The 27,348-nt window shown below is 52.6% G+C and overlaps 1 protein-coding gene across 8 annotated transcripts in view; it reads left to right on the top strand.

Annotated features, from left to right (window-relative positions):
• Positions 1–6,979: 6,979 nt before the first annotated feature.
• METTL22 (methyltransferase 22, Kin17 lysine) overlaps positions 6,980–27,348 on the top strand; it is a 34,536-nt gene continuing 14,167 nt past the window's right edge. For 2 of the 8 annotated variants that reach the window (XM_072942251.1, XM_072942248.1), the window contains exons 1-10: positions 6,980–7,079; positions 9,493–9,658; positions 11,019–11,278; positions 15,343–15,504; positions 15,594–15,738; positions 18,555–18,626; positions 20,069–20,122; positions 21,030–21,110; positions 21,282–21,384; positions 22,913–23,081. In XM_072942251.1, the coding sequence (XP_072798352.1) occupies positions 9,529–9,658; positions 11,019–11,278; positions 15,343–15,504; positions 15,594–15,738; positions 18,555–18,626; positions 20,069–20,122; positions 21,030–21,110; positions 21,282–21,384; positions 22,913–23,081 (1,176 nt within the window). In that variant the 5' untranslated portion in view covers positions 6,980–7,079; positions 9,493–9,528. Of the gene's footprint in view, positions 7,080–9,492; positions 9,659–11,018; positions 11,367–15,342; positions 15,505–15,593; positions 15,739–18,554; positions 18,627–20,068; positions 20,123–21,029; positions 21,111–21,281; positions 21,385–22,912; positions 23,082–24,332; positions 25,611–27,348 lie in introns of those variants that run through there. The other 6 variants (XM_072942249.1, XM_006204359.4, XM_072942250.1 and 3 more) reach the window with 6 other exon arrangements.

Genomic DNA, 27,348 nt, shown 5'->3' with positions numbered 1-27,348 from the left:
ACATTTAATCAGATTGGAGTTTACCAATTCAGGTTTTAAAAAATTAAGCTGGCAACTTAGGATAAATTAATTTGACAATTGACAAGATATCCCCCCCCAAAAAAGGAATGAAGTACTGATACGTGCTACAACATGGGTAAACCTTGAAAACATGCTCAGTGATAGAAGCCAAACACAAAAGAGTACATTTTGTAGGATTCTGTGTATATGAAATACCTCACAAAGGCAAACCCACAGACAGAAGGTAGTTTCGTTGTCCGCCAGGGGAGAGGGCAGTGGGGACACTGCTGATGGGCTCAGGGTTTGTTTTGGGGGCGATGAGCATACTCAGGAACTGCACGGTGGTGATGGCTGTACAGTGCTGTGAATATATGAAATCCACCGATTTGCACACATTGAAACAGCGAATTTCATGGTGTGTGTGTTATATCTTCACAATTTCTTTATGCAGTCATCTGTCGATGGACATTTAGGTTATTTACCTGTCTTGGCCATCGTAAATAGTGCTGCTATGAACACTGCGGTGCATGTGTATTTTTAAATTCGAGTTTTCTCTGGATATAAGGCCAGGAGCAGGATTGCTAGATCATACGGTAACTCTATTTTTAGTTTCTTAAGGCTTCTCTGTACTGTTTTCCATAGTGGCTGCACCAAACTACATTCCCACCAACGATGAAGGAGGGCTCCCTTTCCTCCACACCTTCTGCAGCATTTAATGTGTGTGGACTCTTTAATGATGGGCATTCTGACTGGGGTGAGTGATGCCTCATTGTAGTTTCGATTTGCATTTCTCTGATAATTAGCGATGTGGAGCATCTTTTCATATGTCTGTTGGCCATCTGTATGTCTTCATGGAGAAATGTCTGTTGAGGTCTTCTGCCCATTTTTTTGGTTGAGTTGTGTGGGGTTTTTTGTTGTTGTTACTGAGTTGTATAAAATTCACCATTTTAACATGTACAATAAAGTGGCATTTAGCATATTCACAGTGTTACGAAACCACCACCACATTTTCATCACTCCCGAAAGTAGACTTCGTACCCATGAAGCAGTCACTCCCCATGTCTCCCTCTCTCCAGCCCCTGGGAACCACTGGTCTGCTTGTAGTTCCTACGGACTTGCCTTTCCTGGATGTTTCATTGTAAGTGGATTCATACATGTGTATGGTCTTTTGTGTCTGGCATATGTCACTGAGGGTCCATCCACACTGTAACATGTATCAGCGCTTCGCTCCACTGTAAGGCTGGATAATATCCCATTGTACAGATAGGCCACATTTTATTTATCCGTTTTTCAGTTGGTAGACTTTTAGGTATTTTCGACTATGAATACTGATTTATGAACACTCGTGTACATGCCTTCTGCAGTGGTCTGAACGTTGGTGTCACTCCAAGACGGCCTTCACCCTGATCTTACACTCCAGACTCTAGAATTGTGAGAAATAAATTCCTGTTATTTATAACCACCCCCCACCCAGGCTGTGGCATGCTGTTATCACAGTCTGAACAGACTAAGACACATTGTCTGAGGATCTGTTTACATAGGCCGTTTTTATTCAATGTGTCATGTTTTACTCTTATCAATATTCACTTAAATGCTCATATTGTTTCACATTTGGCCAGTGTAAGGCCCTTTGCACTTTCATTTTTAAATAACTTTCTAACCATAGAAGTAATATCTGATGCAGCACTTTAAAACTTCAAGTCCTCTGAACCTTCTCCCATCCCAGCCCCCATCCTGAGAAGGCACCTTTCTAGACTTTTTTCTGTGTATTTACATAGTATGTATATGTCCTGCGAAAACGTGTAATTTTCCGAATGTTTTCTGTTACCTAACTGATATTACACAGTATGTCTGACATTGTAACTTGCTTGTTTTTACTGAAGTATAGTTGATTTACAATGCATTAGTTTCTGGTGTACAGCACAGTGATTCAGTTATACATATATATATTCTTTTTCATATTCTTTTCCATTATAGGCTGTTACAAGGTGTTGAATATAGTTCCCTGTGCTATACAGTAGGACCGTGTTGTTTATCTATTCTGTATATAGTAGTTAGTATCTGCTAATCCCAAACTCCCAATTTATCCCCACCTCCCACCCCTTGCTTCCCCTTTGGTAACCATAAGTTTGCTATTAATGTCTGTGAGTCTCTTTCTGTTTTGTAAATAAGTTCATTTGTGTCAATTTTTTAGATTCCACATATAAGTGCTATGATATTTGTCTCTCTCCACATACAAGTGGTATCATATGATACTTGCTTTTTTTTTCAATCTAACAACATGACTTGATAAAATGAGTGAAATTGATGGGTTCGTTAAAATGCAAGAGATTCTGTCAGATCACTTCAAGAAGTGCAGGCAGGTGGTGCCTGGAACTTGCCATATTCTATCTCTGACAACAACACCTCAAGGTAGGTATTACAATCAGTACTTGAGAAAGTAGAAAATTAAGCTCCAAAGAAGTCACTTGCCCGAGGACCTAGCACGTGAAAGGCTCTCCACAATCATGCATCAAATGAGTGGATATGATTACTCCGTGGCCGGGCAGGGATGTGAACCTAGCTCCATCCCACACGACGTTCAGCTAGGGGCTTCTCCACACAGAGCCAGGAGTCAGAGAGGCGATCACTGAGCATTTGTAGCAGCTGCTGTTAGAAGCTGGGGCGCAGCAGAGGGCAGCATTACAATCACCAGCTTTCAGCAGTCCCAGGGGAAGAGCTCTCACCAGGAGGACAAAATCTTCTGGGGCTGATCGGGAAAACACATCAAGCGTTTGGTAAATGCGTGACCTTTGGAAGCGTGGCTGCTCTGAATACCTGGGCTAGTAATGATCAGCTGATGGCAATTTCCTGCAGGCTGGTTTCTTATCACACATCTGGCAGCCCATCCACTTTCCTCTGCTGCATATGTGATTTGTCAGTAGCCCAGGCGGCGGGGGGGTATGAACACTCCGGCACAGCCAGGCCCAGCAGGAGGCTCTCAAAGGAAAAGACGTGCCTGGGATGCTAGAAAGAGCTTGTATCACTCTAAGGCTCCATCCAACAGACTCATGGGGGCGTTTCAGAGACCTGAGTCTAAATCCCAGCTCTGCCCCTCAGTAGCTGGGTCACTTTGAGCAAAGCGCTTCTCCTGTCTGAGCCTCAGGGGTGGTTGTGTGGATGAAGGAAGAAGCTAACAGTGGAGGTGCCAGCAGAGCAGCCTGTATGTAACTGAGGCTCAGGAATATGGGGGGAGGCCTCTCCCCCTAACCTGCAAAGCTCTGCAGAGAAGAGCAGCTTTCCTTCCCCCTGATTCTGATCATCTACTGCTGTGCTGCAAACTACCCCAAAATTGAATGGCACAGACCGTAATGACACTTCTGTAATGTTCATGGATTCTGTGGATCAGGAGTTCAGACAGCACAGCAGGGCTGGCTGGTCTCTGCTCCACGATGTCTGGGAGCCTTGGCCAGGAGGACCCCAGGAGCTGAGGCGACTCACACAGCTGGGGACCAAAAAACTGGGTCTGGAACATCCCTTCTAGGAAATTTTCCATCGTGGGTCAAATTATGTCCTCCAAAAAGATATTTTCAAGTCATAACCCCAAGCCTGTGACCATGACCTTATTTGGAAATAGGGTTTTTGCAGTATAAACAAGTTCAGATCAGGTCATACTGGTTTTGGGCGGGGGGGACTAGTCCAATGACTGGTGTCCTTGTAAGATCAGGAGATTTGGACACAAACACAGAGGGAAGATGGCCATGTGAAGTTGGAGGCAGGTATGTCACTGGAGTGACATACCTACAAGTCAGGGATCACCAGGAGGCACTGGAAGCTAGGAGAGAGGTAGGAAATGTATTATGGACTGAGTGTGTGCCCCCAAATTCACATGTGGAAGCCCTAACCCCCAAGGAGGCTATACTAGGGATGAGGCCTCTAAGGAAATAATTAAGGTTAAATGAGGTTCTAAGGATGGGGTCCTGATTGGATCTGATTAGTGTCTTTATAAGAAGAGACACCAGAGAGTTGCTCCGTCTCTCCCCTCACATACACAGAGAAGAGGCCACGTGAGGACAGCAAGAAGGTGGCTGCCTGCAGCCCGAGGGGAGAGCCCTCGCCGCAACCGGACCACGCTGGCACCTTGGTCTTGGACTTCTAGCCTCCAGAGCTGTGAGAGGTGATCTGTGATGATCAGCCACTCAGTCTGTGATACCTTGTTACAGCAGCTCAAGCTAATACAGAAGGCTTCTTCCCGACAGCCTTGAGAGAGCACAGCCCTAACGGCACCTTGATTTTGGGCTTCTGACCTCCAGGACTACGAGAGAATTAATTCATTTCGTTTTAAGTCGCCAAATCTGTGGTAATTTATTACAACAGCCGTGGGACATTAATACAGTTTCATTGCTCACATTTGCAGGGCCTGGCAGGATGGTGACCAGTGGATTCGCTGGGCCTGTTGATGGAGGGTCTGCACCTCCATTTCCTCCTCCTCATCATCATTAATGCCTTCTTCAAAGTGAAAAGGACAGCCCAGATAGTAGAAGGGGAAGATGCCCCTGTGGTGAGCCCAGCAAGTTGTTGTGTTAAACCACCCAGTTTGCTGGTAATTTGTTACAACAGCCCTGGGACGTTAATACAGTTCCATCGCTCACATTTGCAGGGCCTGGCCGGACGGTGAAGAACGGATTCAGCTGGGCTTGTTGACTGGGGGGGCCTGCCCCTGGCCCCCCAATACGTCTGGGGTGTTTACTACTTGAATGAACTAGTATAAGCAATAATACACTTCACCCTTGAACAATGCAGGGGTTAGGGGCACCAACCCTCTGCACAATCAAAAATCCAAATGTAACTTTACAGTCCACCCTCCCTGTCTGTGGTTTGGCAACTGCAGATTCAACCAACCTCGGATTGTGTAGGACCATAGTATCTATTTAGTGAAAAAAGTCCTCCTATAAACTGACTCATGATGTTGTTCAATGGTCAACTGTAATAGTTTGTAAGTCCTGTTGCCATTTCTTGTCGAGCATTATTCTGTTTTCGCTTTCAGATACAGAGAAATCCAGCATGGGTTGCTGATGGGAACCAGCAGCTGCTCCTGCCCCCAAGGCACTCATATCCAGTGTAGGAGACAAGTAAACAGGTCATGACAAGCTGAGTCACAGGTGCTCTGATGGGGAGAAAAGAGTGGACTGGGAAGGCCCAGAGACTCATCTACTGGAGGAGGGGGAATCAAGGAAGGCTTCCTGGAGGAAGAGACCCCCTGAGAAGAGTTGCAACTCAGCCATAGCTTAGTGAAGGGCCCTCCTGATCTCCTCCTCCTGATCTCTTTTGGGCCTCGTGAATGATGGAGGGGACAAAGTATTAGGGACAAAGGACTCCCTAGATTCCTGCTAAGGAAGGGTCCCAGAAGCTGCTCCATGACATCCCCCTTACATCCCATTGGCTTAAATCCCATTGGTTTAACCCCGTGACCTCTTGCAAGAGAGGCTGGGAAATAATTTTTAACTTGGGGGAGGCATGTGCCCAGCAAAATTATACAACTGTGGGAGGAGAGGAGAACAGATATTGTCCATGCCTCAGGGAGGAAAGGTTAACAGGGGCCAGATGAAGAGTTTGAACTTGACCCTGAGGATGATGGGAAGCCTGTGATGATGTGAATTACCTCAACATCACCCCCAGCAGCTCTCTGTCCAGCTCCCTAACACATTCAGGCAGCCCAGAGATGGCCAGTGACATTAAGTCTGCTTTTGTCCTCCCTCTCTGCACACCCAGTGAACACATGTCCCTCTTTCCTTCCTTCATTCATTCAACAAAATGAACTTGTTGAGCAGCTTCTATGTGGCAGGGAGTGCCTGGGTGGAGAAAGGTGGTTATTTTAAATAGAGTGGTTAGGGAAGATGTCACTGAGAAGAGGATGCTTGAGCACAAGGCTGAAGGAGGTGAGGGCAGGGAACAAAGCAGGTGGGTGTCCTGGGGAGAAGCATCCCTGGTGAATAGAACAGCGAAGGCAAAGCATTTGAAGGGGACCGTGACTGTTTAGGGTGGTGGGAGGGGAGGAGAGTGGGTATGAGATGTGGAGGGGACGACTGTGAGAATACTGACTTTTCTTTCTGTCCAAGGTGGGGAGCCTCCAAGGGTTTGAACAGAGAAGGAGGGTGATCTGACTTTTGTTTTCAAAGGATGGCTCTGCCGGCTTTATTCTCGTTAAGTTTTTAGACAAAAAATCCAGAGTGTTAACACCACCTTGCTCAGTGCCCTCCTAGCACCCAGACACCCCCTGGAGACAACCCAGCCAGGACTAGAATGGGGTCTCAAGTTGCCCCGCGGGCTCTCCATGTACTGTCCTGGAGAGTTCAGGAAACATGGTTCCTTCAAAAACACTTCTTATTTATGCTGCTTGGTCACGCTATCAACTCCCCATGTTTTACCCCTGAAACTGGTGTCGACCTCCTTTTGTCTTGAAGAGAGAAATCCATTTAAAAATTATGGCAAGGGGTGCCTGTGTGGGTGTGAGTGTGTGTGCACGTGTGCGCGCGCACATTTTACATCTCTGGTGCTTCCTACGTGCTTTAAAGTTTACTTCAAGTGCCACAGTTGTATCGGATTTCATTTCCTTTCAGACGCCAGTTACGCTGAGATTCTTCATTCGCCTGATGTTGGAGACTTGATCAGCGGACGAATGAAATGAGTACCAACTTCTATTAATGAGTACTAAGCAAGGATAATAATAAAATAGCTATCATGCTGGTTAATACCGCAGGCTCTAGAGCCCGATTATCCGTGTTAGAATTCAAGCCTCACCACTTAGCTGGGTGACTTGAGTGAGTTATCTAACAGCCCCCCCGCTAGCAGACCCGTGCCACCCAGGCCAACCACCCCAGCAACCCCCAGCAGGTGAGAACCGCTCCTATTCGGGGTTGCACATCTGCCGGCAACGCTGATACGCATGCGCGACCCAGTAGGTAGGCGGGACCGTGGGGCGGGGTGGGGCGGGGTGGGGCGGGGGTGGGACTGAGCCTGCGCAGACCTTCCGTCATGGCGGCCGCCTGAGCCCTGTGGTGAGGCGGTCTGGCGGGACTTCAGGTTGCGGTCGGCGTCAGGTAAGCCCCTGCGAGAGGCGGCGGCACGGGGTAGGATGCAGGGCGGCTCCTGGCACCGAGTCTGGCCTTGAAATACGAGCTCCCACGGACCTGAAGCCTAAGTACCCACTCAGCCTCAGTTTCTCCTTCCAGGCAAGGGTGTTGGGGGACGGAGTCCATGCAGTCGTCTGGATTTCCATTCGGGGTCCAAGCAGCCCCCTCGGTTTCGGACTAGGAAGGGAGGGCGATGCCCGAGCTGTGACTGCAGTTTGAGACGGCGGTGCTTAACCCACCAGCGTGGAGTTTAGGGAGGCGGCAAGACAGAACGAAGACCCCCCGGGGCCGAGGACCGTGGAGCACCTGACTACATACAGCTCTGCGCGCCCTGGCCAGGGCCAAGTCTTTTCCCCGCACCCCCTGGCCTTGGTTCCAGAATCGCGTCCAGTTCCTGATTTTTGATGAGTTTGTGACACCTGACACAGAAAGCCCGGGAGGCGGGGAGGTATTTCAACACCCCAGATTCCAGCAAACTGCTTTTAGGGGGTAGCCCTGACTGGGGATTCCTACTGGATAAAGGATGACAGCGTCTGATCTGGTCCCCACCGTCTTAGAAAAGCTAAGGACGGCTGTCAGCAACCAGCCGAAGGAGGGGGCGGGGCCCCGTCAGCAGTTGATATGTCCTTTCCCTCCTCCCCAGTGAGGACAGGGGACTAAAGCCCATCCGCCCCGCGTTCCCAGACGGAGACTGAGTCAGCTGTTCCTGATTAGAGAAACTATTGCCTTTTTCCATCTTCCAGCACACTCTTTAATTATTATTATTATTATCAACGCTATAATGATAATATTTGCTGTTACATATTGAGCACTCAGTATGTCCTAAACCCTGAAAGAGATCATTTCTCCTCCATCAGTTTCACTGACACCATGAAATCCTGCATGAATTTACCAGATTGACAGCCTCACTCAACAACCCACTTACTTTGTGCTGGTGTATAGAGTCAGATAAGAAAGCCAGCACAGAGACTAGTAAGGGGTTGGCTTTTCTATAAAAATGTTTGTGTTTGGCCAACTTTTGCATCATGGCAAGTACTTAAATGTAGTTGTGTGGACTGAGACTGTGAACAGCCTGGGTTATGATGATCCCATTTCCAGTCAAAGGAATAGGTTTCATGACATGCCTGGGGCACACAGCTAGTTTGCATACCTGCCCAGGTAGGAATGGTTCCTGTCAGTGATTGTGGGCCCATTTGGGTCAAACACCTGAAACCAGCCCCAAGACAAGTATATTCTGGAACTTATTAACCACAGCCATGGGCCAGGGACTCTGCTCAGCACTTGATGCCTGTCCCCCTCACCCACAACCCTGCAAGGTGAGAATACAGCTGAAGGAACAGGCCCAGAGAGGTGAAGTCATTTTCCCAAGGTCATATAGCAAGGAGGTAGAATGGGGAGGGATTACACCTGTTGTGCCCAGCATCACAGCCCAAGGCTCTGCACGCTGCTGCTGTTGGATGCTTGTTGATGAAGTGAAACACCCGGGTGGAGGGAGAGCCTTCCTGGTTTTGACCACTTGGCCTCAGTCATAGTTTTCCAAATTTTAGTATTGCTGTGTCACCTTCGTAATTTTTCCTTGTCTATATGTCACCTACACAGTGATTCCTTTCATTGCTTTTCCTTTCAATCCACTCACTTTTTTTTAATTTAAAAAGAAGGTTTTAAAACACATGTTATGTGGGCAGCTGGGAAAATAAGTAAATGCAAAGTGAAAATTGTCATGAATACCGGTTTAGGAAAAACTAGCTACAAAAGACATTTGGGTGACAAATGGAGAAAACTGATCATGAACTGGGTTTTAAATGGTATAAAGGAGTTGTTAATTATTTTAGGTCCGTTAATGGTCTTATGGTTATATAGGAGCATGTGCTTCGGAGCCAGGTGCTGAAGAAGAATTTAGGGGTAAAATGTTGTGATGTCTAGAATGTACTCGGTGAGTTCAGGGGAGAAAAAACCTGGTTAGATAGATAGATTGATCACATATGGCAAAGCGTTAATGATCATTGACTCTAAGCAGTGGGTATATGGCTGTTTATTATACCATGCCCTCAACTTGTTATTTGAAAATTCTTATAACAAAAAAGTTGGAAAAAATAAAAAGGGAAGAAAAACTTTATCAGTATAAGTAAATATAAATTTATTGCCATAAATGAAAGATTACTATTAAAATGAACACTTCAAAACAAAATAACGGTTCCACCTGGATTCTTTTCTCTTGCCATGGCTCTGAGATGCTGTCCTTTAGGAAGAATTAAGAGAGGATTGAAAAAGGAAGTCTTACTCCCAGGGCAATGCAGAGCTCTCTGCCACCTGGCTGGGGTCCATTTACAGTGTTCTCCTTTGGGACCTGCTGTCCTGAGGACTTGTTCTTGCCTCTCAGGTGCTGCTGTCCCGTGATTAATGTGGCGCCTGGGCCATGGTCGCTGGCTCCCGCCCCACCATGGATGAAATCACCTTCAAAAGTGACACCGTGCTGTCAGATGTCCACCTCTACACCCCAAACCAGAGACACCTCATGGTGCGGCTGAATGGCATGGGGCAGCCAGGTAAGGTCCCTGCGCCCTGGGGAACCCATTGTGTTTCTGCTCTTTCACAGAAAAGGCTGGGGAGACTGGATGGTCTAACTGACCCTCACACCACTTCTTAAGTGCCGCTGTTTCAGTGGGTAAACGCCTGTGCTTTCCTGAGCGCCCGCTGTGTGCCAGATCAGGACTCGGTGCTGGGGATGCAGAAGCCGAGCTCTGCCCTCAGGGAGCCTGTGGGCCAGGAGGGGAGGCTCACCCCAGGCTGGCCCCCTGCATTGCTGGCCTGGCTGCCTCTGGCTTCTCCACTGGGCTCCCTGGTTCTCCTCCTGCACCCCCTCCACCACTCCTCTCCCCAGCAGCCAAGGGAATCTTTTGAAAAACGCAGATCACAACACTGCCCTGATTTAGACCTCCAGAGGCTTCCCTTGCTCTTAGAATGAAACCGGAGTCCTCACCCTGGCCTGCGAGGCCCAGCCCCACCCCACCCCTGCCCGTGTGTCTACACTTCTCTCCCCTCCCTTGCTGGCCTGCCGCCGCCTTCTACTCCCTTCTGCCCCTCACACACTGCGTGCACCTTCGCTCTGCCCAGAACATTCTTCCCTCCCAGCCTTGACTCTTCAAATGGCACCTCAAACAGGCCCTCCCTGTCCACCTCCGCAGCTCCAATCCCCCTGCATTTGCTTGTTCTGGTGCCATTAATAACTTCCTTTTCTCTTATGTCTGGGTTTGGATTCAGGAAACTGAGGTTCAGAACAGGTAAGTGACTTGCCCCAGCGTCAGACAACCTGGGGACACAGAGGACTCGGGCCCAGGACTGTCCATTCAGCTCCTTGCACCCTGCCTCCACCTCCAGCCCACCGTTCCTAGCACCCATACTCGTACCAAAACTTGCCCCGGTCACTTTCTGGCCACCGGATGTTAAGGGCAGTTGGTGTCCTTGTCCTAGTCTCCAGGCTTTACGAGGCAGCACGGGGCATCAGCTTAGGAGTTGAGTAGACTGGGTTTGTATCATGCTGAAGCCACATCCACCATTGTGAGGCCTTGGTCAGATCACTTAACCTCTGAGCCTCAGTTTCCACATATGTAAAATGGAGTGACACCACTAGCTTCATAGGACTGTGAGATTTAGGCGGGACCGTGTGAGCTGGGTGCCTGCAGTATAGATGCTCCTCATGTGGCAGCTGCTTCTGGTGGCCGTGGTGACTGCTCTGGAGGCCACAGCATCACAGCTGAATCCACCCTTTCTTCTGGTGTTATGATGTCTCCACCTGGCCTTTAAAATGCTTTCCAAGTGGAAATCAGATTTTCTGAAAGGAGAGGAAGGGAAATAGAAAAGGAGACAGTTTGGAAATATCCTCCTGTGTTCTGTCTTGCCTTTCAGTTTTCCTGTCCCAGTTCAAGCTTTTGTGGAACCGAGACTCGGGGGTCAAGGGTGGCGATGTCCGCACAGAGGAGACTCCTCCCACTGACACAGCGTCCCCTCCAGGGAGTGGCTGCCACAGTGAGGGCGTCTCCCTCCAGGCCGAGGCTGACACCAGCAGCCAGGAGGGGCTGGAAGCTCAGCTGGACGAGGATGGGGATTTGGACGTTGTGAGAAGACCACGGGCTGCCTCTGACCCACCAGGGCCCCTGAGAGACAAGGTACATCCCATGATTCTAACGCAGGAGGAAGACGATGGCCTGGGAGACGAAGCCCAAGAGAGCAGCCCCCACGATTTCATCAAAATAGGTAATTAGAGAGAGGCTCACCTGCTGCCAAGCCAGCTCCCCAGTGTCGGTGGGGGCACGAGGATGCCTGAGCGTGGGCACTGTGTCCAGGCCCATCCAGGGTATCAGAGGGCAGGACCGGTTAGCTGAACAGCTCACATGAAACTGGGGGCGAATAGCACTGCTGCCAGCAGGAGAGCTTTCCAAAACACACAGTCGGGTTGCTCTCCTGCTCAAGACTCCTCAGTGGCTCCCCATTGCCCTCAAGACACAGTCCAGTGATTCACCTTAGCTCCCAAGGCTGTGCGTGAGGTGGCTCTGCCTACCTCTCCAGCCTCAACTCACACTGCGACCGACCCTCTCCCCATGCTGTGTGCTTTCTCATCTGTGGGCCTCTGCTTGTGCTCTGCCTCCTTCCCAGAACATCTGCCCCCAGCGTCTGCTTGCTTAACACATTCCTAACTGTTGTCCAAGTCTCAGCTTGGCCATCACCTCCTCCAGGAAGCCTTTCTCCTCCTGCATCAACATTGGATCCAACTCAGCATGCTGGGGGTGTGGGCGGGGGACTGAGTTTGTGTTATACCCAGCCAGCCTGGGCCGGCACCAGAGAGCCATGGGAGATTCTGGAGCTGGATTGTGGTAGAGGGAGAGGGAGGTAGATCCAGAGTTAATCTGGGGGACTGTGTGGGCTGATCAGATCAACTGGGAGCTGAAAGCCAGGTGGGAAAAGGGGGGTGATGATGTGGGGAACGGGGGTGGTGATGAAGTGGCGGGAGAGGTAGAGTGGGCATGCAGAGGCTGGATCAAGAGCACCCACTCCCAGATGTAGGGGTGATGCAGAGGGGCCTGGTGACTCCAGGGTTTTCATCTCTGGAAATGCCAGGAGTGGGGAAGAGCCAGGACAGGCAGTAAGCTAGCGATGGTGGAGCATCTGTTGTGTTTAGAGATTTACCTTCATCACCCCCTGTGAGGGGTAGTACAAATGAGGAGGTGGCGAGCGCAAGGCCGTGCAGTTTGGTGGCGGTGAGGAATATTCTGAATCCATGTGGTCCGTCTCCACAGCCTGGGCTCTGGCCACCCCCAGCACTACTCCTCTGGGGGAAGGAGCTCTGATTTGAGTCTGCTCGTTGAGATCCAGGGTCCTGAATGGTGCCTGAGGACCCAGGTAGAGGCCTCCCTCAGTCCTGGCCAGGATGGGGGCATGGGGTCCACTGGGCACTCTCAAAAGCCCAGACAGAACAGCCGGCTGTGTTCTAGACCTCTGGTGGGGGTGGGGGATTACCTCTGGTTCTCACGGCCTTGCCAGAGATGGGTGTTCCTGTTTCACAGAGGCGAGAACTGAGGCTCAGAGAGGTTAAGGAACTCGCCCAAGCTCACATAGCTAGTCAGTGGTAGAGCCGTGATTCCCACCCAGGTCCGTCTGACGCCCCAGCCCATGTTTCTTACCCACGTCATGCGATCACAGCATGAGAAAGTTCTACCCGCAGGAGCGTCGGGGACTGCTCTTTTCACCCAGCCTTCACTTAACTGGCCTCCCTGCGGAGGGCAGCGGCAGGCTTGGTTCTTCCACAGCGAGTCGTTTGGCCCCCAGACTGCCTGTGTTCAACGTTCTGAGAGCTTCCCATCCTGCAAGCTAAGAACAAAGTCCTGAAGGATGGGGCAGGCTCCCCTCCTGCCTCATTCCCTGTGGCGAGTGGTGAAGCCGGATCTCACAGGCCTGGATGGAGGTTCACCTTCCTTTTTAGCTCACTGTCCCACCTACCCCCAGGGGGAGAGTGGAAGTGTAATTAACTGCCTGAGCTTACGCGGTAACTCCTAACTGGTCCATGGTCCATCCGCACCTGTACAGTGTGACGTAGGGAAGGGGTCTTGGACTGCGGGATCCTGTAGAGCTCCCCAGCTCCTCACAAGCCAGGGGACCTTGGACAAGTGTTTTGCCCACCCAGAGCCTCCATTTTTGGACTACAAAACGGGGTCGGGGAAGGTGCCCTCCCTGGATTTTGGTGATAATTTCATAAATACTGCCCAATGAGTGCCTCCTGCGGGGCCTGGCGTGGAGTAGGTGCTGAGCAGGTGTCTGTCCTGGTCACCCCGTGCCTCCCTTCCATGAGCCAAGCCTTTTTCCCCCAGGTTGTGGGCCCATTTGAGAAACTGATTTTTAAAAACTTCCCTTGCAGGGAGGAGAGTGTGTTTTCCAAACTCTTTCAGTGGATTATCAAATCTAAAGCTTAGCCATGGACCTGCTAGGAATCCACAGACCCAGGGTTCACAGTAAATTATCATCCTATCCTTCATTTTATAGGTAAAGAAACTGAGACCCAGCGAGAACTCAGAAGAGGCAGAGCTGGAACTCAGGCTGTCAGATCCCGAGTCACGTGCCTTCTCTGTTGGCCTGTGACTTGGGCAAGTCCCTTGGCCTCCGTGCTCAGTTTCCTTGCCTATAAAATGGGTGTAGCCTCTGGTGTGAGGAAGCAAGAGAGATGGCGCGTGTGGAGCTCCTCGCACATAGTAGTGCTCCGAAAATGTGAGCTGCCATCAGCCTTAACTCCTGGGGACTGATCCAGGTGTGGAGGAGGGAGATGGGCAGGGAGGAGAGGCTGGGCTCCTGCAGGTCTAGAGGCTGTCCTGATGGGGGCAGGGTGCAGATCAGATTCTAACATCATCTGTCTCACCCCGTTTGTGACCCTGGAGTTTCTCATGGGTTTGTTCCTCAAGCTGGCCTTTGACGTTTTTATGGCGCCATTGGGACTGTCTTGGGTGTAAACTCTGACTTTCTCCCAGGGCAGGAACGCCCCGCCCTGGGCGCTGGTTAGGGAGGCCACTGAGCCCACAGATGAGGTGAAGGTGTTATTTCTGTGTTTTATAAGGGAGCAAATGGGCTGTGGCTCCGAAGAGTTCAGTGAGTCCCGCCACCAGCTAGGATGTGACCAAGCCTGGTTCACACTTGGGTCTGTCTGAGCTTAGTCCACCTTCTCTCTCAAGGGAAGCCGAGCGCCCCTTGGATGCAGCTGGGAGGCAAGACTTAAGTGCACGAAACCCCTCGGAGAAAAGACCAAGTGCCTGTGACCGAGATCCCGCTGGGAGGGCGCCCTGGCTGGGCCGGGCAGAGAGGAGAGGCGGGGGCCGGGGGGGGCAGTGGGAGGGGGCCTTCTGAGGGGTGCTGTGAGCCGCAGCCAGGGGACAGCACACTGTGGGGCTGCAGAGTTGGGGAGGGGGTGGGGTGGGGGTGGGAGGTCTGGAGCAGGGCTATGGAAGCCGGGACCCCGAGGAGGCCTCTTCCCCCCCACCGCCTCCCCCACACACGTGTGTGGACACGCACACCCACTCACACCTTCAGCCTCACTGCTCTTCTCTCCCCACCTTGCTCTCTGCTCTGGTTTTGATGTGAGCCTGGGGCTTGACTTGAGCCAGTCTGACGAGCACGTGCAGCTTCCCTGCTGTGCGTGTGTTGTGGGCGTTTAGGTTCAATAGCCATCACCATCTTGCTTAAAAATACGAGAGCTGGTGCTTACTTAACAGGAGAAGTGTTTGACGTCATTCCTTTTTCTCCTCGATCTCGCAGTTCTGTCCTCTCCCCTCCTCCACAACCGGCACCAGATTTCATCCTAATGTATCTTGTGCTTCAGGATACTTTTTACATACTGCTTTTCACCTAAAAAAGGGTATAAACTCAAACTTATTTTTTTAGCTTAGTGTGGTTCTAAGTGCAAGAAAATATCTGGGAATGAATTGTGATTCTTCTTAGCGTACAGCTGATCAAAACATAAATACATTACGATTAGAATATGCAGTTACTGAGCATAAAAAAGCGGAGTGGGGAGGGGTGTGCTTGATTAAGTTGGGCCCTGTCCTCTTGTGACCTGAGTCTTGGCGCTGCAGGGCGGAGACACCCAGGGATCAGAATGAGAGCGAGCCGTGGTGCCCGGAGTGTGAGTGATGCCACACACACACCCCCACCCCGGACTGGTAGCATGTCCTGTATTTCTGCTCCTCCTCAGGACGCCTGCCTCCAGCCCCCATCCGACCGTGTTTGCAGCCTGCCATGCATCCGTCTGTCTGTGGTCTGTCCATCCCCATTTTCATGGTGGCCCTTTCTCTTTTGGTTTCTGTCCTGTCCAGAGCACACCATGGCCACCCCGCTGGAGGATGTTGGCAAGCAGGTGGGTAGGTCCCGTCTACTTTCCATGGCCCTGAAGGGTCTCTCCCGAGCCTCACATCACCTGTCATTCCTTGTCCCTCTCTCCTCCAGGTGTGGCGGGGCGCCCTGCTCCTGGCGGACTACGTCCTGTTCCAGCGGGACCTCTTCCAGGGCCGCACCGTGCTGGAGCTGGGAGGGGGCACCGGGCTCGCCAGCATCATCGCAGCCACCGTGGCTCGGACCGTTTACTGCACAGGTAGCGCCCTGCCAGCCCAGGCTGAGGGGAAGTGGTCTCTTCACAAAGCATGTACTGTCTGGAAAAAAAAGTGAGGGAGAGAAACTGGACATTGGTCCCTGGCTGCTATTAATTTTGCCATCCTCTTTGGCTGGCTTTCTCCACCCTCCATGGTTTTCTCAGAATGACCCAGCAGCACCCAGCAGGTGCAGGACCAGCGGCTCTGCTGGTACCTCCACTCACATGCCCTCAGAAGAGTAAGCATCTCAGAAAACCACGCGTATGCTTTTCGTAAGGCTTAAAACAAGATTTTTGTTTTTCCCTGATTGTGGAGATCTTGCCTACTATTTATAGAAGAGCAAATAAAACTTACACTTACTCATAATTTTACAATTGTCGGGTTTTTTCAATAATAGGCAATTCATTGAGTACCTGCTGTCTGCCAGACACAGTTCCAGATGCGGGAGACCCAGGAGCGAATAAAACAGATCAAGTCCCTGTCCTCAGGGAGCTTTCGAATCTGTTTTGTAACTGTTTATATATATATATATATATATTTTACAGTCTTCTTCCTTTGTGTGTACACACTCCCAAACAATAGCTGAAATCAAACTATATTCAGGGCTACATCCTGCCAAAAATGTTGAAAAATGGAAAGAGCATTTTCCATGACCGTTAAAAATTATAAATGACTTTTAATGACCATGTAATATTTCTTTCTCCTTTTTTAAACCATTCTTCTGTTGCTGGACATTTTGGCTGTTTTCATGTGCTGTGTTTTGGGATTTGGGGGGGTCTTTGCATGTCAGTTGCACTGCAACAGATACCTTTGTGCATCGTTGTCTGATAATCCTTAGGCTAGATTCCTAGAAGTCAGCGGGACCTTTCTTGAGCTTTTGAATACTTACTGTCTCATGATTCCTTTTTGAATTTTTTATTTTGAAGTCACAGGAGACTCTCAGAGAAGTTACTAAAATATTATAGAAAGTGCCACGTCCCCTTCCCCAGCTCCCCCGATGGTAGCATCTTAACTACCACAGTTCAGGAAACATGCAGCAGACTGCGCGGTGCAGTGCTGGCAGCTACGCTGCAGGCTTGCAGCGGGCTTTTTTAGGAAGAGCATCCCCGTTGATGGGAGAGTAGGATCGCATCGGGTCAATATTATCGTTGTGTTTCACGTCTTTAACACCCGCTAGGCAGACAGCCGTGTCTGTTGGTGTGGTTTGCAATTCTTCGACCCCTGGTTTATGTTTTCCTGGTGCATGTCTTTTGCTTTTGCATCTCTCGAGCTGGGAAAGAGGAAGCTGGAGCGGCCTGGGATTCAGGTGTACTGTTCAGAAACCCAACAGTAACCACTGCCCGGGGGTCTGCAGGGCAGCCACCCTTTGTGCTGCTCCTTGACGATTTGGGGTCAGTTGCCAGTGAGTGAGTCAAGCCGTGAAGCAACACCCAAGGGCTGCGCTTGTGCCTGGCACCCAACAGCAGCATCTCATCCGGTTATCTTGCCCTCGAGAGAGAGCTGTCCCGGCGTGGAGACCAGAGCTTGCATCCTGACAGCACGTCTAAGTTCGTGAAGCTTTTTCACAGGCATCAGCACCTGCAGCTTCACAGGGCAGTAGCCAGGAGGCCTGTCAACTCCCACTTTGTCCAAATGGGCAGACCAAGGCTAAGGTCAGGTGGCTGCCCGGGTCACACGCATGGCTGCTGGCTCACAGCGTGGTGCCTCCTCATGTGGGGGTTTCACGCCGTCTTCCATGGAGCAGAGGGCAGGGGCAGCCCCGGAACTCCAGGTCTCCCTCCCCGACTCAGCCCTCCGTGCTCCTCTCTCATCTGTTTTACACGTTACAATCCCACACAAGATCTGTTTTGACAAAAAGTACATAAAGGCTTAAAAACTGCTGACCCAGCCCTGTGCTGTCAGACACATACATCAGTAGCCTCTTAACCTGGGGCCCAGGAAAAGGAACAGGTGTGTCCCTTCGATGAGCAGAGAGCCCGCCATCCCCGACACTCATACCCAGGCTCTGCATGGTCCCTGGGATGGAGACGACAGTCTGGCCCCCAGGGATCTGCAGTGGGGGAGCGGGGGCACCCACAGAGGGCCAGGCGAGTGCCTTCCATGTGCACACTCTCCTAACTGAAAGTTAATTTTTGTCAAAGCACTGCCCCCACCCCCATCGAGGACTCAGTGTACTAGAATTCGGTTCTGCTGGAGCAAAGAGGAGCTGCTCTCTCCTCATGAGAGCAGCAGGCAGCTCAGGAGATATGATGGTGGCGACAGCAAGTCAGGCACCAGCAGTCTTGCCTCCAGCCTGTCTGCACCTGCTCTGTCTCTGTTAATCACACCCAGACGCCCTTCTGGCACTGGCCAGTTTTCTGGGCTGTCAGAGAATGAGCCTAGATCCAGAGTCACAGGCACCTGTGCTCAAATGCCACCCTGGCTCCGCCCAGCCACGTGACTCTGCTCCAACCAGCTGTCCGTGAAGTGGGACCGCGACAGCAGCTTGTAGGGTCATCAGAAATGTTGAGGGTGGACTCGGGAGGCACGTGCCTGTTTCCTGTGCTCTAAGGGAGTTGGGAGCTCTCACCTCCATCTCTGGAATGCACAGACCCTGTCCCTACCAGAATCACCTCTTACCCAAGGAAGAGATCGTTAAAAGCCTTATGCTGAATGTATTTCATTTTGGCAGTAAAGCACTCAGGAGAAACTTCAGTTTGCATTTCACACGTTTCTGCAGTCGTGCTGCTGAAAGCAGCTCTCCCCAGGCAGAGGCACGGAGACAGGAGGGCCGCCCCGCCCCGGCTGGCGCTTTATGGCGTGCCCTCTGTCTTTCCAGATGTCGGTGCAGATCTCTTGGCCATGTGCCAGCGGAACGTTGCCCTCAACAGCCACCTGACCGCCGCTGGAGGTGAGGCCCGGGGGATCTCCCGCCCCAGAGGGAGGTTTCTCTGTTTGGCAGGTGGGCAGACACCCAGAACTGTGACATGGAGGCAGGCTTCTGTCTGCTTCCCTTGATGCCTCAGTGAGTGGCAGAGCAGACGACTTGGCTTCCAGTCGCTTCAGATCCTAGAGGACTCTAGCTGCCACGTCTCCTCTTCCCACGCCCACCGCCACATGCTACCTCAGCTCTCTCCTCCCTGGAGGTCGCAGGGCCCCTACCCGCTCTCCCTAGCTCCTTGTCTGATGCACCCAAGCTGTCCTTTGTGTAGCATCCGGAGTGACCTTTGTAAGACAGCCTGGCCCGTCACTCCCCACTGAAAGCCTTCTGGGGTGAAGGCTGAGCTCTTCCCTGGTTCCAAACCGCCTGGTCTGGCCCTGGCCCACTTTTCCTACCTCCTATCCTGACAGTGCCGTCTAGCCCTGCGTCCAGCGAGCCTCGGAGTCACTCCTCATGCTCTTCCCTCTGTCCCAGATGCCCCCCACCCATTGGCCTGACCGTCAGCGTCCTGCACCGCCTGCAGGACTAAGTTCACATGATGGACGTGGCAGCTGGCTCCTAACTAGTCTGCCTGTCCAGGCGTCCTCCTCCAAGCAGCCTGGGGCACTTTGCCAGACTCCGATTGGCTCACTCCGGCCCCACGGGCTTCAGACCCTTCAGAGGTTTCCCAGCCCCCTTACTAGTCCACATCCTGAGATGTCTGGCCCCTGCCTATTGGCAGCCCCTCCCCACAGTGCCCCCCGTTCCCCATCCTGGCCCTGCTGGAGGTTCCCCTCCCCTTGGGGCCTTTGCCCTGCTGGTTCCCCGGCCTGGAACTCTCTTTCTCATCCTCCTCTTGGTTCCGAATCATGCTCAGACCTCCAGGTGAGGTCACAGTCCCCTAACAGACTCTCCTTTCACCTTGAACCATTGCGTTTTGACATTTATGTGACTAGTTGACTGGCATCTGCCACCCGACTAGGCCACACCTTCCGTGAGGGCAGGGCCCATCTGTGGTTGATCCCTTGTGTCAAGTTGTCTGTCGAGTGGCCAGGGCACAGCAGGCTGTCAGCAGGCCTGGAAGGAAGGAGCAGGCTCGAAGCCCGTCCTCCTTGAAGCCTTCCCTGACACCCCATCAACACCAGAGTCCCTCTCCTCCTGTGCACCTGGCACCTCCCCTTCACGTCACCCTGACTGCAGGCCCGTCAGTGTGGTTTCTGCCGCCTGCCAGCCTCCTAGGACAGGGACATGTCCATCAGTCTCTGTGTTCCCTGTGCCAGCCCAGGCCTGATGCTCAGCACTCAGAAGCTGCGGGAGGTTGCGGGGGTTGGGGAGTGATGATGGATGGATGGAGCTTGGTGTGCAGTGGAAAGTTTATCTTTTCCCTCATTGTGTTCAGTGTTTAGGGGTCCTGTTTGTCTTTGCTTTTGCAGGTGGTGTAGTTAAGGTCAAGGAACTGGACTGGCTGAGAGATGACCTCTGCACAGGTGCATGTCCTCCTCCTCGTGTCCCTTTGGTGGTTCACTGTGATGCCTGAGGCCATCGGCCCTGTGGCCTTGACTAACCAGCAGAGTCCTGGCTCTGTGGGCCTGTGAGTGACGGCTGTCCTTTCTGGTGCTGCATGCCGGGCACACTCTGCTCATCCTGTCATTCAGACTCACAGAGTCACTGTATGGTTGGTACAGTGGTCCCTGAATTACGGGGAAGGACTGCCGTTCAGAGAGACTAAGTGCCTGTGCAGGGTCACAGGTACTTGGCAGGTCAGGATGTGAACCCAGGTCTCTGGACTCCAGGGCTGAGACCGTTTCCCAGCCAGGAAGCCTCCTCCCATTGGCGCCAGTCCTCAGCCCACAGCAGGGAGTCAGCCACGTGGGTTCAGGGCCTGCTGGGTGAGAGATTGCTAAATTTTTTATAAAGACTGTTGCAGACCTGCACACTAGCTCTCACTTTTCTTTTCCCTATTAGACGTCAGGTGAGGGAGATCATTGCTTGGTGAGTGCCTGTCATCTACCAGGCTCCTCGCACACGTGAGGTCCTTTGGTCTCCCTGACAGCCCTGTGAGGGAAGCATTATTATGCCCATTCTAGTGTGACCACTGCAGCTCAGAGAGGGGAAGCACCTTTCTCGGGGTCACACAGCAGGTACATGGGGGCAGGAGTACTGTGGACGGAGGTACAGACACAGGCTACCAGCCGAGTCAGCGGGTTAGGCTGAAGTCTGCCTTCAGGGGCCCTGAAGCTGGGCCTCTGGGGTTCGGGGCTGCCTGGTGGTGCCCCCTGCGTTGAGCTGACCCAACCCCGCTTCTTCTCCTGAAGCTTCTTTCAGTCAGTCTCGGTGAGTGCTGGCAGCCTGCAGAGAAAGGGCTGACCCCAAGATGTCCTTGCTCTTTCACAGATCCCGAGGTCCCCTTCAGCTGGTCGGAAGAGGACGTCTCCGACCTGTATGGCCACACCACCATCCTGCTCGCGGCCGAAGGTGAGCGCCCTCTTCCTCCCACGGTGTTGGCGTCACATCCTCACGGGCAGGGTCCTCCCACGTCTCTGTGCGGTTTTAATTCTGAGACCTGTTGCTGGCCTCAGTCCACGGTGGCACGTGGTCCTCTGAGGGGTAGTTTTCTCTGATATTTGCCTGTTTTCTTCCCCACAGTGTTTTACGATGATGACTTAACTGATGCTCTGTTTAAAACACTCTCCCGACTCGCTCACAAGTTGAAAAATGCCTGCACAGCCATCCTCTCTGTGGAGAAGAGGTGAGCTCTGCACGGGGCCGGGCTGATGTCCCCGAGAGCCAGACTCTCACCTTCCAGGTGTGTCCTCTTCAGTGTCATCATGGTCACGCACCTGCTGGTCCTTTACACACACGGCCTCATGTAATCCACTGACCAACCCCGCGCGTGGGTGCTGCTGTCCCCATTTCACAGCTGAAGAGAGGAAGCCTGAGGCGTCAGGGACCCCCCCAGGCCGCAACTGGACAGCGAACAGACGAAGACTGGGATGCAGACGGTGCACCAGAGCCAAGACGCGGGGCCACCACACCCGCCGAGGGCCCCTGCTCTTCCTGAACCTCTGCTTCACGCCCCGGGCCACCGTCCTCTTCCTGACGCGGACAGGGACCCTCCGGGACACTTCCACTTGAACGTCCTGAAACGTTAGGGCTCCTGTGGATGGAGTGGCCGTCTCGTGCTAGATGCAGTGCTGGGCACGCTACACACACCTTCCTCTCGTTCTCACCATAAGCCACAGCTGTTCTGAAGGCAACTTGGAATATGTAGCAAAAGCCATAAAGCCAAACACTGATAAACCCAGCAGTTCAGCATCTAGAACTCGCCCTGAGGAAGCGGCCACGGCCGTGCACAGAGCCGCCCGGGTGGGCACTTGCACGTTGCAGTGTTGTTTATACCGACAACCTCAGGGGCCCCCTTTGAGGTTCACATGACCAACAGCACCATGTGGATCCGATCACTTGGATTCTGATTTCATAAGCCTTTATGGGTGAGGCAGTCAGGAAAAGTTGAACACTGAGTATTTGATGTGAAAGATTAATTGAGTTTGTTTCAAGCGAAAACCCTTTTTTCAAGAGACATACTGACATGTTTACATAGGAAATACTGTGACGTCTGGCTTTGCTTTTTGATAATTTGGTTGGGGGCGGGGTGGCGGGGCAGGGGAAGGGCAGAGGTGGCAGAGAGGCCATGAGCTGACGAAGGTTGAAGCTGGGCGGTTCACTGTACCATCCTTGCCCCTTTTATATATTTGAAATTTTTAATAGTAAGATTTTGGAAAGGAAAGGGAAAGCGGTGAAGAGTGTGAGGTTCACGTTGGGTGGTGCTGCAGGTTAGGGTGTGGGATGCTCCGTGAGGGCTCGGTTCTGAAGTCGGCCCTCCCTGGACTCTCCCCCGCCCCCCCACCCTGCCCCGCCTGTTGTGCGTCCATAACGTGAACGTTGTGGGCGGTCCAAGCGCAGGGCCTGCGCTGGGCGGAGGGGGAGGGGGACCGTCCTCAGGTGGTTCTACGCCACCTGCCGCACCTGTTTGCAGCCCGCAGGGCGGGGCCTTGGACAGGTGCCCACATCTGTTGGGTGGAGGTGGGAACCGTGTCCCCCTCCCAGGCTCTCCTACTGGTGCCGGAAGGCCGTGCGCGCACACCCAGCGCGCAGGAGGCACCCAGTTAAAATGCTGCGCCGCGACGTGAAATCGGGGGCCTCAGGAAGGCGGTGATGAGGGGGCAGCAGCACGTTCGGGTGATGATGGGCGATGTGTGTGTCCTGCTTGTCCGCAGGCTGAACTTCACGCTGAGGCACCTGGACGTCACGTGCGAGGCCTACGACCACTTCCGCTCCTGCCTGCGCCAGCTGGAGAGGCTCGCCGACGGCCGGCTGCGCTTCGTGGTGGAGCCGGTGGACGCCTCCTTCCCGCAGCTCCTGGTCTACGAGCGCATCCAGCAGCTGGTAGGTGCACCGCTGGCCCAAGGGCCGCTTCCTCTGGTGTGAGGCTGTCAGCTGCGGGGCAGAGGAGGTGGTGAGCCAGGCCCCAGCGCGGCCAGCGGGGAGGAGTGCCAGTGTCACTCCCTGCTGGAACCTGGGGTGGAGTCTCACCAGATCGGGGGATGGCTGCTGGTGAATGGTCACCTGGCTCATAGCACTTTCTTTCCCCATGGGCAGTGCGGACTCCAAAGGAAGCAGGAGGTCTGGGGGCACTTGGTTGGGTTGGAGGTTTTGATGCAGGAGCCCCAGTGCCAGTGGCCACATCTTCACCGTCCAGGGACGTGGCTTTGCGGACTAGGCGGGCACGTCTGATGACCAGTGGCCCTTCCGCCCAGGGCACGGTGGGATCCCTTCACAGGCCTCTGAGCAGTCATCCTAATAACATGCCAGGTGCCCGGCTGAGCCCCTCTCATCCCTGTCTCTGCGCCGAGACGTGGTGAGTCCCAGCCAGGAAACGGCAGAGCTGGGGTTCATCCTACCTTCGCATCACTTCCTGTCACAGGTTTAAAACCAGCACTTAAGGGAAATTTGAAAAGTCAAAAGTACCCTTTAAGATCCCTTAAAATTCCCAGGAGCTGGGTTCACAGAAGTCCGAAGGTCTTTCGCTGTCTTGGTCTCTTGTGTGTGGGACCCAGGCCCGAGGGCTGACGGAGGGCCTGCTCAGCTCCCGCTCCCATCCGCAGGCAAGAGTGGTGTTGCATTCAAGTGGTTCTGTGCGGATCCGTGCGGTTCTGTGCGGTTCCGTGCTCCAGGAGGGCCTTCCCTCCGTCGCTCCACCGCCTCTGGGCGGCCTCCCCGCAGTCAGCCTCTGAGGCTACTTCTGCTAGTGAGGATGCCAGGATCCCACCGGAACTTGGCATGTTTGGTACCTTCACCTGCCAGCATTAAGGGGAGCTTCACACAATCGAGAAATCAGCTCCTCACGAGATTCAGCAGCCATGGTGCCTGGTACGCAGGAAAGGGGTGCGCTCACTGCCATTCTTCTGGTCCCTTTGACCCCGTGGCACTCTGATGCCCCTTGGATCAGCGCCAGGACTCACCACGCAGCTTCTCTTCCGCAGAAAAGCAGAACAGCAAAGAAATCAAATACGCTTCCTGCTCTCGCGGTAGCTTGCGGTCTGCCTGTTTTTAGCGTGTTTTTGGCGCTTCTTTTGCTAATCACAGCCCTTGATGAAGCTGTGAGGTCTCAACTGGAATCTCTCCTCTCTGCTGCAGGAGCTCTGGAAGGTCTTTGTGGAACCAGTGACGGGACCCGTCCCGTCTGCAGGCACAGCTCCTTGACTGCTCCTGTGATGTTTCTAATAAAATCGAAAGCTCACAGTGTAACGTGCTTGAGACTTTGTCGTTTTAAAAATATGGCAACTGGACCTTGTATGACCCAATAGGCTTTTCTGGCCTCTGTCGCTGCCACCCAACAGCAGCCAGAGAACGTGATCGCCCTACGCGGGGAGTGCGTCTGGTCGCCTGTGTTTCATGCTGCCGGCTTGGATTGTGTGCTCCAGGATGCTCCAGGCCAGCCGCCTGGCCACGCTGGGCAATCTTCTCAGCTCCGTTCCACTAGAACTGATTGCTTTAACCACGTGCTTCCCGGTGGGCCGGCCAGGGCTGCGCCCAGGGTCATTTATATTCCCCTTTGCTAACTGCTTATAAATGAGTTTAACATCGTCTCCACAATCACTGTGATAACACCACGCGGAACAGGGCACAGAGGCCTCCTTTCTTCCACAGCTGCTTGTGCCCCGTCCACGGCCCTCTGCTGGGAGCCCGTTCAGAGGATGAGGCAAGAGGCGGCTCCCAAACTGAACTCACCTGGCGGTGGCCTTGGTGTCCTCTTTTAACCAAAATCCAGTGTGCTTAAAACAACGGCTCCTTTGGGTCCTGCGTGGCTGCCCGGGGAACAGGGTCCGTGGGGCTGTCTGCCTCGTGGCATTTCCCTCCCGCCCTCGATCTCCCTCCACTGTGCATCATGTGTGCACATGTGTGTCTGGTTTTTACTCGTTTTCTCTGTGCCTCTCTGCTTTATCTCTACCCTTCCTTTTTGCTCCTCCCTTTACCTTGTGGTTCTATGTCCCTCCCACCGCCTCTCCCTTCTCTCTCCAGTTCAGGTCCCACCAGGGCCCAGCCTGGCCTTCGCAGCCCGGATCTCCTGGCTTCTCTCTGCCCCTCCAGCTCCAGCTCATCTGTCCTTGCCCACGTCACTTCTCCCCAAGCACAAGTCCGCTCCCCAGGTCCACCCTACTCCCAAGTCATTGGCTTACTCAGACACCATGGGCCAGCCTTTTTCAAGTCTTAACTCATTTCCCAACAACTCTAGAAAGTCAGCAGCCTGGTTATACCTATTAAATAGTTAAGAAGACTAAGGCTCTGAAAGCAAAAAATCTCCATGAGGTCAGGGACCTTGCTCATCTTAAACACCAATATATTTCTGGCATCCGATCTGGCCCAAAGTAGGCACTGAACACATATTGTTGAATAAATCATTAGTAAGATGTATTGCTTAGAATGGTGTTTTTCAATTGTGGGTGATTTTGCTTCCTAGCCATTTGGAAAAGTTCAGAAACATTTTGGGGTGTCACAACCTGGGGAGATGGTGCCACAGGCCAAGGAAGCTGCTAGACATCCTACAACAAAGAATGATCCAACCCAAGATGTCAGCAGTGCCGAGGTGGAGAAGCCCTGACCTGGAAGAAGAGGATTAGCTACTTTAGAAAAGAAAAATGGGTCTCAGCTGAACCTACCATGAAGGCGATGCAGTCCATTGGGTCCCCCGCTCCCCTCTGGGAGTGGGTAGGAAATCTACCTGCATGATCTCTGATTCTTATAAAGACCCTAAACAGCACCAGTGTCCCCATTTTGAATGTGAGAAATCTGAAGTTCAGAGAGGTTAAGCAGCTTGCCCACCATCACACAGCTGCCAAGTAGCAGAGTCAGGCTCCCAGCTCACCCTCCTGATTCCCGGGCCTCTGCTCTTCCCACATCCCGCGGTTCGGGGCCTGGACCAGCAGTGGCAGGCAGCGGCATCACCTAGGGGCTTGTGAGAAATGTAGCGGCAACCCCAGCACAGACCTGAGTCAGAATCTGCATTTTGACAAGACCCTGGGTGACTTGTGTGCACGGTGGTTTGAGTGGCGTAGCCTTTGAGCTCTTCCTGTTTTCCAAGGTTCCCCCACCAAAAGAAGTCCCTGATAGACTCACCATAATTGAGCGTAATTGTGGATCACGTGGGATATATTTTAACAAACTCCCAGACAGAGCCCACAGCTGGCCAAGTGTCAGTACTGCTGGCAACACTTCCCTAGCACTCCTGGGGACAAGCCTGTAAATACACTTGGCACCAAGCGATGGGGTTGTCCCTCCTCTCACCTGGCACATTAGGGCGAGTGCTTTTATGTCCAAGCCACTTGGCCCGAAAGCTTTCTCTAAGTGGAGCCCAGAATTAATCTTGACTCACTATATTTCAGAGCATCCTCAGGTTCTCACGTCTCAGAGTCAAAATGCGTCCTTATCACCGTGTTTTATGGCTTTGCTCGAGCCTCTCTAAGTGCTTTTTTGGCAGCAGTGTTTCAGAATCGTCAAACCACTGAGATGTTCTGCTAGACTGTTAGACTCAATTTTTTTTAACATATTCTAACATTTTCAGAGAATATATGGCCCATGGAGGGGACTTGGTTCAAGCCTGCATGAGAAAGATTTGGTAACACCAATGAATAGTAATGCTGTGGCCCCAGCACTCCTCAGGTTTTGTGCACGCAGATCGCCTAGAGTTTTGCTAAATGCAGATTCTGACTCAGTCCTGGGTGGAGCTCGATGCTGCAGTTTAACAGGCTCCCTGGTGACGCTGTGGGTGCTGCAGGTCCAGGGACCACACTGCGAAGAGCGAGGCTGGGACATAACATCCCTGGTGAAGGGCACAGACTCTGGGGTTGGACAGACCTGGGTTCAGTCCTGGCTCCGCCATGGACCAGCCAGATGACCTTGGACAAGTGACCTAGCCTCTGCACCTCAGCTTCCCCATCTTTAAAATGGGAAAACTCCCCTCTGCGTGGAGTTATTGTAAAGGGGGATATCAGATAATCTGAGGAAGACGCACGAGGGAGGTTTTCAGTGGACAGCAGGCATTGTCCTAGGGTAGAGTTTTTTGGTTTGGGAGCATTTTCAATTAGTACACCATGGCCCACGTGATTTATGAGATCTCTCTGTCATCCGTCACCTGCTAGAGAAATCACTGAGC

The sequence above is a fragment of the Vicugna pacos genome, chromosome 18 (assembly GCF_048564905.1).
Source record: "Vicugna pacos chromosome 18, VicPac4, whole genome shotgun sequence".
Taxonomy (NCBI): Eukaryota; Metazoa; Chordata; class Mammalia; order Artiodactyla; family Camelidae; genus Vicugna; species Vicugna pacos.
Note: the sequence above shows the minus strand (reverse complement) of the source record. Positions and strands in the feature narration are given on the sequence as shown.